General features: G+C 39.8%; 1 protein-coding gene across 2 annotated transcripts in view; it reads left to right on the top strand.

Annotated features, from left to right (window-relative positions):
* Positions 1–5,696: 5,696 nt before the first annotated feature.
* LOC143848009 (spatacsin carboxy-terminus protein) overlaps positions 5,697–8,940 on the top strand; it is a 61,634-nt gene continuing 58,390 nt past the window's right edge. The window contains exons 1-2 of one of the 2 annotated variants that reach the window (XM_077356783.1): positions 5,697–5,851; positions 8,688–8,900. In XM_077356783.1, coding sequence (XP_077212898.1) covers positions 8,717–8,900 — 184 coding nt within the window. In that variant the 5' untranslated portion in view covers positions 5,697–5,851; positions 8,688–8,716. The remainder of the gene's footprint in view (positions 5,852–8,687; positions 8,901–8,940) is intronic. The other variant, XM_077356782.1, reaches the window with a different exon arrangement.

Raw genomic sequence — 8,940 nt, 5'->3', positions numbered from 1 at the left:
TTCAGTATTAGGAAGAGGGTTCTCGTCGTTATTAGGTGGAGGAGGATGGTTGTTGAGATTGTTTTCAGTAGGATTTGGGGTAATGCCATTGCGAGGACGGATATCAACTCTCACATCCCCAGGCTTTGCAGTAAGAGTCACAGGGTTGGGGTTGGGTTTTTGTAACACAAGGATTTTCATCTCTTTGTCATTAGGGTTTTTTCCGGGCACAGATATCTCAATAGAGGTGTTCGGTTCCATGGTTTCTGGACACAAAAAAAAAAGAAAAAGGAATAGAGTGAGAGAGAAGAGAGAATGGCTTAGATAAGTTTTCTTTTATAAGGGCAGGTAAGGGTGTCAATTTTGGCTCGGGCTCGGAGGCTCGCTCGAGCTCGGCTCGAATCCTTAACGAGCTGAGCCGAGCCGGCTCGAATCCTTAACGAGCTTAGCCGGCTCGGCTCACCAGGCTCGTTAAGCTTAGCGAGCCGAGCCTAATTTAGGCCAGGCTCGGCTCGTTAAGAATTTAATATATTTAAAAATATATATTATATATTAATTTATACATTAAAAGGGTTGTCCAGGGAGTGAAAGGAGGGGGGCAAAATATGTCACTTCATTTTTGAAACCCCATTTGTTATTAGGACCACCCCCCATAGTGTAAAAAAAGTAGTCAAATTACATAATATAACCCGAGCTCGGTAAGGCTCGCGAGCCTGGCCGAGCCGAACCGAGCCCGAGCCTGGTTCGAGCCCGAGCCGAGCCGAGCTTTTGAGCTTAACGAGCCGAGCGGCTAGTTTACACCCCTAGGGGCAGGCCGAATTATTTAAAATGTGGTAGTGCCAATGTCAATGGCCATAAAGAAATTAAGAAACAGAAAGGGCGATGATATTTTCACCCCCTAACAGTACGCATTCGCCCCACTTGACTTCAAAAAGCGTTCATGTTATCAGTGGGGCGAAGAGGGGGTGAAAATATCATCGCGAAAGTGTCCTTTTTTAGTGGGATTTGCTAGCGTTCTTCGCAGAAGACATTTTGAGGAGGAAAAGAGGACGCTAGCAAATCTTTAGATCCCCTTTTTCACACCACGTTCTTCTACTTATCTTATCTCCGGTGGCTCCACCGCTTCTTGATCCGCCTTTGGACTTCTTCTCCGCCTTTAGCTTCTTCTCCGGATGGGTTTGTTCTCGGCGCCCATGGAGGAAAAGATGATTATGGATCGCGTATTTTAGGCTCCTCCATGGCCGGGTTTCTTCTCAGCTTTACTTGGCTTATTTTTAGGGTTTTGAGTGCAAATGGATTGATGACATGACTAGTTTTAGGCATGGATCGATGACTTGGCATTTTAGGCATTCGATCACAAACCATCGACGGTTGTGGTGATTTCTCTGAAAAGCAACACAACGTTGAGAAATGATTTCTCGTCAGAACAACGAAATATGCCATTGTCAATGTACAAATATGGAAATTCTGAGGGCCTCCTCATTCAATGACAGCCCCTCAAAAAAAATTAAAATGTTTTCTTATACGCCTCAAATTCCCCTCTCTCCATTCTCCATTTCCCCTTCTCTGTATCTCTAGTCTTTGTTGTCTCCTCTATGTAAAATTTTTCCCTCTGTTTTGGGTGATTTTATATGCTGTGTGCGGGAAAGTTCATTATTTTTTCAAAAGGTACAGTGTGGGCCACTTCACGGGATGATCTAAACCGTTTAATTGTTGGACCACAACATAAGTAGGGTGTACAGCAAAAATCAATCTGCATAGCTGGCTCCTAAACATGTACTTTTTGAAAATGGAGGGATGCTAAACTGAGGCGCCTTACCAAAAATCAGATGAAAGGGTGCCCCAAATTGGTGACATGCATCCAATCGGGGCACCCTTTCATCTGATTTTTGCAAGGGCGCCCTTGAGTTTAGCATTCCTCTTAAAAATATTTGACTTCACACGTGCACAAAACAATTTAGAGGTGCAACTCTGGTTGATTTTTTGGAATTCAGATTTAGCTTACCTTAAAATCGGATTGGGTTGATTCCAGTTCATTTTTTAGCACAAGCTCAACCCGACCGGACCCAAATGTACCCCTAAAACACATACAAAATTTCTAGATTTGGATTTTGAGAAATAATTGTGATTCCAAAACTGATTATGGGGTTTAAAATTAGGGACTGTTTGGATAAACGGATTTTAGAATCTTGGGTTTCTTCAAAATCCTGGATGGGAGACAAGGGAAGAAGGAGACCCCGTCTCGCTTCTCTTTATAATCTTGAATTTTAAGTAAGAAATCCAACTAATTTTAGGTTGTACCTCTGAGGATTCGGATCAACCTATGAAAATTATTTTTGTGGCACAACCTATGTAGGCAGTGGCCCATCTAATGGATGGTTTGGATCATCATATGGTACGGGCCATACCGTACATTTTAATAAAGTGAGGAGTGCGATCATCAAAATACGGTGAGTAGTGTCATTATAAAATATGGTAGTGAGGACATTAGCACTATATATAATTTGAAGCCATCGTTGTTACTTAGATGTTCCCACGCGGGTCGGGTTCAACCCGAATTTGGGTTGGGTTGGGTCGGGTCGGGTTAAGCTTTTTCGCGAATCGGGTTGGGTTGGGTTGGAAAAAATCAATCCGAATTTGAAATCGGGTCGGGTCGGGTTGGGCTGTCGGGCAACCCGACCCGACCCAAAACCCGAATTTGGGTTCCATCTGAAGAAGTTTTGTATATGTGTTTTCCTTTTTCAACATTGAAATAGTCTCCACAGTCCACAATGGACGGTTTGGATAATCCTATGGTGCCGGCCATACCGTACTTTAATAAAGTGAGGAGTGTGATCATCAAAATATAGTAGTGCGGATAACATTTTCCTTTGCTAATTGTTAGTCCCTGTTTGGTTTGGATTTTGAGAACCGATTGTGAGTGAAAAACTGATTATTTGTGACTCACTATTGGTTCTCAAAATCCAAAACAACCCGGCTTGAGTTTGAGGTGGTCAACAATTGGTACCATTTCAAATCGGGTCAACTCGACCCAACCCAACCCGAATTGGAAATCAAGTTGGGTCGAGTTGAGGAAATTGCAAATTGGGTTGGGACAGGTTGAACCCAGTCGGGTTGGAAATCGGGAACTACTTTTCCTTATTCACTATGTGCGAATCAAATTACAGAAAGTTTGATATTACGAATGCAGGACACCTGTAAAAATATTGACGAATTCTGCGCACCTTAAGAGGAACAACAATTATGGAAACCTCTATAGATTGGAGGGCTAGGATCAGCCTATGGAAATTGTTTTACGGACACAACCTATTTATGTTGTGTTCCATCACATGGACGGTTTAGATCAACCTATGATGTAGTATGTATAATTCTTTATCGGTCCGTGCATCGCACGGGGTTTTTTGCTAGTACTATACTATATAGCAGAAGAGAATTTTTTGAATTTTTTGAAAATTCTAGGAGAATTACACATTACTTTTTTTGACTTTCTTAAACAAAGGCACCCATTCAACCCTTTCCAATCTTACCCCCTCCTTTATACTTTTTAACAAAGGCACCCATTAAAGCCACATAATTTCAATCTTACGCCCCTCCTTTATACTTTTTTAATAAAAAATCTATATGGTGATCTTAACCATCCGATTTAAGAGGAATTATGGAAACCTCTATAGATTGGAGGGCTAGGATCAGCCTATGGAAATGATTTTTGGGGCACAACCTATTTATGTTGTGTTCCATCACATGGACGGCTTGGATCAACCTATGATGTGGTCCGTACAGTTCTTTGTAAGCCCGTGCATCGCACGGGGTTTTTTTTACTAGTATATATATAAAGAGGAAAATGATTGTACGCTCGAGCGTACCAAGCTTATGATACGCTTGAGTGCCCAATCACATGGGGGCCCACTTGTTAGGATGATCCAAAGCATTCATTTGAAAGGCCCTTACATAGATGGGGTGTGTACCAAAAATCAGCTCCATAGGATCATCCTAACCCATCCATTTGTAGAGGGCAAAAATAGACAGACCACAAATCTCCCCCATAGGGCTTCTAGTTTTAGGGCTAGTTTGTAAAGTGAAATGGAAGAGAGAAGGGTCAGAAATGGGCAATGGGATGTGTAAATATGTTTAGCTAGAGATTGGAAAAATGGAGATCCATAAATGATAAAAATAAGTAAATAAATATTGGGAGATGATATTTTCACTCCCCCTGCATTACGCACGAGCTCCCCCTTATGATGCGATTTGACGTTAAAAGTGGGCAACTTTGGTAAAATAACGTCACAAGGGGGGCGCATGGGTAATGCAGGGGGGGTTGTAAATATCATCTCCCTAAATATTAAAGGGAAACAACTTTTTTCGGGTAGCTGTACACGTAGAGGCGTAGAGCAAGGAGGGATGCATGGTACTCCATTTCAATAATTAAAACGGGGAGGAAAACGAGCTGTCGAAGTTTCAAAAAGTAAAACTTCAAAGTGGCAGAGTAAGATGGTGATAATTGTAAAAGTTTATAAATGAAGTTTTGAAATAGGTGGCTGATATGATCCTCATCTCTGTTTGATTGTGAGAGGTTGCTGTACTTGCTACTTGTTGGGTTGTGTGGTTCTTTATACAGAGAAATTAGATGATATTTTCACTCCCCCTGCAGTAGAGAAGCTACCACGCGAATGAAGAAATGCCTTCTGTCGATGGACCGTAGCAATTCCCAGAAGAAAAGCATAAAAATATGGGATTTGCTAGGGAATTTTGCAGCTGAACTTCGCATGAGAAAACAACTACCTCAGATGCAAAAGTCAGTCACAAAATGCCTTTGCTAAATTTCCTAGCAAATCCCTACAAATATACATGAAAAAGCTTGTATAGAAGTGTTCTTACTTGCCCTTATCTTTTAAAAAAATAGGGATTTGGTAGGGACCACCGCATTTGGCGGGCGGCTGTTGCATGAGAGTGCAGCCCCCCATAGGCTCACCTTTCAACAGATTTTGTCTTATTCGTTTACTTGTGGCTGCTATCTTATGCAACAGCTAGCCCGTGACATGCCTTTCGCGAGGGTCCCTAGCAAATCCCAAAAGAAAAAAAAGGATGAAAGCCCTAATTGCTCTTCTTTTGATTGGTTCACGGAAAAATAAATATCAAAATTACAAGATAAAGCAGCTCCAGAGAACTCCACATTTTAGGGAGGTCCCTAACAGTCCTCTGTGCTGTGCCACTTGTCCAACAACATATCAATAATATTTCTTTATCCCAAGAACACCCTTATTTATATGATTAAATGACAAAATGGCCTCTGCTTTTCTACACACGGAAGCATGGAGTGAATGGCTGTTTGGACAAATCTAAAACAAGCGTGTCTTGATACAATTTTCCATGATTAGGGCAAGGGAAATGATATATTATCTCCTTTTCTTACTTGGGACAGCCCCATCAAGTATACGAGTAAAAAAAGGGCGCTGATATTTTCGCCCCCCCTCCACTCGATATCCACTCTCCCTTGATGACTTTTTAACGCAAAACGTTAAAGGGTCCCGTAGATAGCACGTCTCTCTACTTTTATTACCGGCTGGCTGATTTACCGTTTTAAGAGAATTAGGGATTATAGGGTCTGGGTTCTGGAAAGGAAAGAAATACCCCTAGCGTTTTGTGTTAAATGTTCGTAAAGGGGAGTGGATATCGAGTGCATGGGGGCGAAAATATCAGCACCCCAAAAAAAAAGTTGCACGTATCTCTACTTTTTTTCATTAGCAGTTATTCGCACGAAAAATTGGCGAATTAATATCTCTCAAATATCTTTTTTCTCTTCAGATCGGAGAGAGAAATGAGAAGCAAATATCTGCAATCTTATGAACGACCTCATCAGATCGACGAATAACTGGTAGATTTCGTAACCTTCTGAGCTTTTTTCTAGGTTTGATTTAAACGAATGGATTCTAGAGAAGCTTTTTGAGTTCTGATTGTTTTGAAAAGATCGTATGCTGTTGTTTTTGTAAGGCGTTTCATGTAAGAATCCATCAGTATCATTCGATTTTGTGTTTTGCTTTGCTCCATTTTTGATGTTTTTGTTCCTTTTTCTTTTGATTATCCTACTATGGACCCTTACAAACTACAGGCAAAATTGGAAAATCCCTGCTACAAAACCTATTTTGTTCATCTAGAAATTATGCCCTAATTCTGATTAGATAATAGAAGACTATTTGGGTACTTAATTGATAACGACTGATTGTCTTCAAGAATAAAAATTCACTGTGATAGACCAGTCTCTCCTATGTGCAGAGCACCCAAACAGAGATGATTTTTCATTAATCTGCCTTTTCTTGTCACGGTCTATCCTTAATCCAATCACTTACTACAAACTAGGCATGATATCTATACCAAATTCCGAATCCTGTACAAGTCTCCCCCAAATATGTTACAAACTTACAACTAACATGGTGATTATCTCCTTAGTAGTAAACGAAAAACCACTACAAAGATAACAAATTACCTACTTGCCATAATGGAAATTATTCAAAATTAAAAAAAGAAGAAGAATTCTATCCTTACATTCCACCTCTCAATCTTAATTTTGATATTGGCTTTGGCTATAAGAAGATTTGACTCTCACGAGTAAAAAGAATTACTATTGATGAAGGAAAATTTTGAGATCTTTTGTAGCCTCTGATTTGCCATATTGATTTATGGTGCATAACTGCATACCTTACGGGTGGATTCATAGAGATCAAGTGTGGATTCCCTTGATTCTTGATTCATGGTGTTATCTCTTTTAGGTAGGTTTCTAGAGATCAAAGGTGGATTCTTTTGGTAAAGGGGCTTTTGTCATTATGTGGATTCTTATAGATATCGGTGGATTTCATACAATTTATGGATTCATTTCGTTACCCTTATTTCTTTCTTCATTATTGATTTTTTTACACTCTCAATTGCTTTAGATATCCTCTTTGATTTTCCATCTGAATTTTTCCTTTTCCCTTTTCCCTTTTCCCGTTTCCCCTTTTCCCTTTCCCATTACGTTTTTCAATTCTTTCATCTATCTACAAATTAGTGTCCAACCATTTATTTTCATTATCTTTTGCTATTCTTAATCTTGATTTCTTGATTTTAAATTTTGATTTCTTGAATTCGTTATTTTTTACAACCCAATCCCAACCGATTGTTTTTTCAATTCTTTCGTCTTGGCATTCAAAGTCAATTCGGCTGTTTGCCTTCCATTCTAGTTTCTTTCTTTTTTAATGGCAAATAGATTTATTGAGAAAGAAGCAGGAGAACCCACAACCAAGAAGGCCAAAGTACAAACAAAGGAAAGAAATTGGCTATACAACTACAAAGATCGCGCCCAGGGGCTGCAACTAGAGCGCCTAAACATCTCATAAGATGGCCATTAATAAAAAACCTCTAAGCTAGCCTTAGAAACACCTTCCTTAGTCATTGGATCAGTGTCCTGGTTAGCTGATCTTTTTACATGATTAAATGTAATCGTTGAATCATCAACTTTGTCCTGAATATCGTTAAACCAATGGGCCAATCTCCAAGGAATGGGGAGATTACCCATAAGCTATTTGATGACATTAAGGGAGTCCCATTCAACTACTACTTGTCCCTGAGGTTAGGATAAAGCAGTCTTAGCCCCTGAAGAACAGCCCTCACCTCTGCTTCATTTGAATCCGCCGTACCGATTGGGCTTGAGAAAGCCCATAATGTGTTCCCATTTTCATCTTTTAAAACACCTCCTATCCTTGCTGACCCGGATTTCCCATGTTAGATCCATCAAAGTTAAGTTTTAGCAATCCCTGAGCCGGTGGAGCCCATTCTTGCACCTGGGTTGATACAATTTCTGAGCTAGTGCACACCTCCCTCCTTCCATACCATAAATCATGGGCTGAAACAAACCTAAAGGAGGGTAGAATCCTTGCCCAAGAAATAGTTAGGGGTGTGATTTTACAGAATAAGAAGTAGGGTCCTTTCACTAGGACTCTAAAAACTCTTAACATTTCTTTCCTTCCACAGTACCCATAGAACTTCTAGGAGAATCAACTGAGAAGTTATTCATACAGTCAATAAATTATCAAATATGAGGCTGGAGCTGGATTTGTTGCAAATTTGGAAATCCCTCTCCCATGTGATGTCGTTTGTGTGGAGTATAACATCTATGTTTTTTCCGCTTGTGACTATCAAATTTGGATATCCCTCCTTATGAGGAAATCCAAATTCTCTTTTCTCCTCCCATATTGTCATTTTTGGTGTTGATAAATCTCATCTTGATGCGCCCGTGTCATTTCTTTTTCCTTTTCAACTTATATGAGAAGATTTCACGTGATTGTTTCACATTCAATATTATGTTTCTCTAGCTTTTAATTTTGTAGTAATTGTTAACAGAGCTGCATCGGTTACATATATGAATAGATCAAGCTCATTCAAGATGCAGATTTACTTAGTTTAAGTTCTGTTGGACAAAGAAGAAAGCTGTAATCTGTTTTTTCATTGTTCATGTAGTCTTAAAAGCTTATCAAAGCTTCCTAGGGAAGCCACATGCATCAATTTGACTTTATCCTGGTGGGACAAAGAAGAAAGTTGTAATCCGTTTTTTCATTGTTCATTTAGTCTTAAAAGCTTATCAAAGCTTCCTAGGGAAGCCACATGCATCAATTTGACTTTATCCTGGTGGTTTCATTTTCTCATCTATGTATTGTTGCTTTACATTATTCTGGAACTAGGTATTCATTACAGCTACAGTACAATCAAAATGGATATGTTTCCCAGTTGTGAGGCTGGAAATGGTCCTTCTGTATTACAGTTGCAAAAATGGGGCCATTCGCAAGCTCAGTTCAACTTGTCAGAATTTCGTGAAGCTTTTATTTCTCCAACAAGGGAGCTATTGCTTTTGCTTACATATCAGTGTGAAGCCTTGCTGCTTCCTTTGATTTCTGGTGAATCTCCCAGCCTCTTTGTACCTTTTTCACTGTTTCA

The sequence above is a fragment of the Tasmannia lanceolata genome, unplaced genomic scaffold, assembly GCF_043159265.1.
Source record: "Tasmannia lanceolata isolate RefF3 unplaced genomic scaffold, GAP_Taslan_0.1 ptg000016l, whole genome shotgun sequence".
NCBI lineage: Eukaryota > Viridiplantae > Streptophyta > Magnoliopsida > Canellales > Winteraceae > Tasmannia > Tasmannia lanceolata.
The sequence above is the reverse complement of the archived record's forward strand: the minus strand, read 5'-3'. Positions and strand labels throughout refer to the sequence as shown.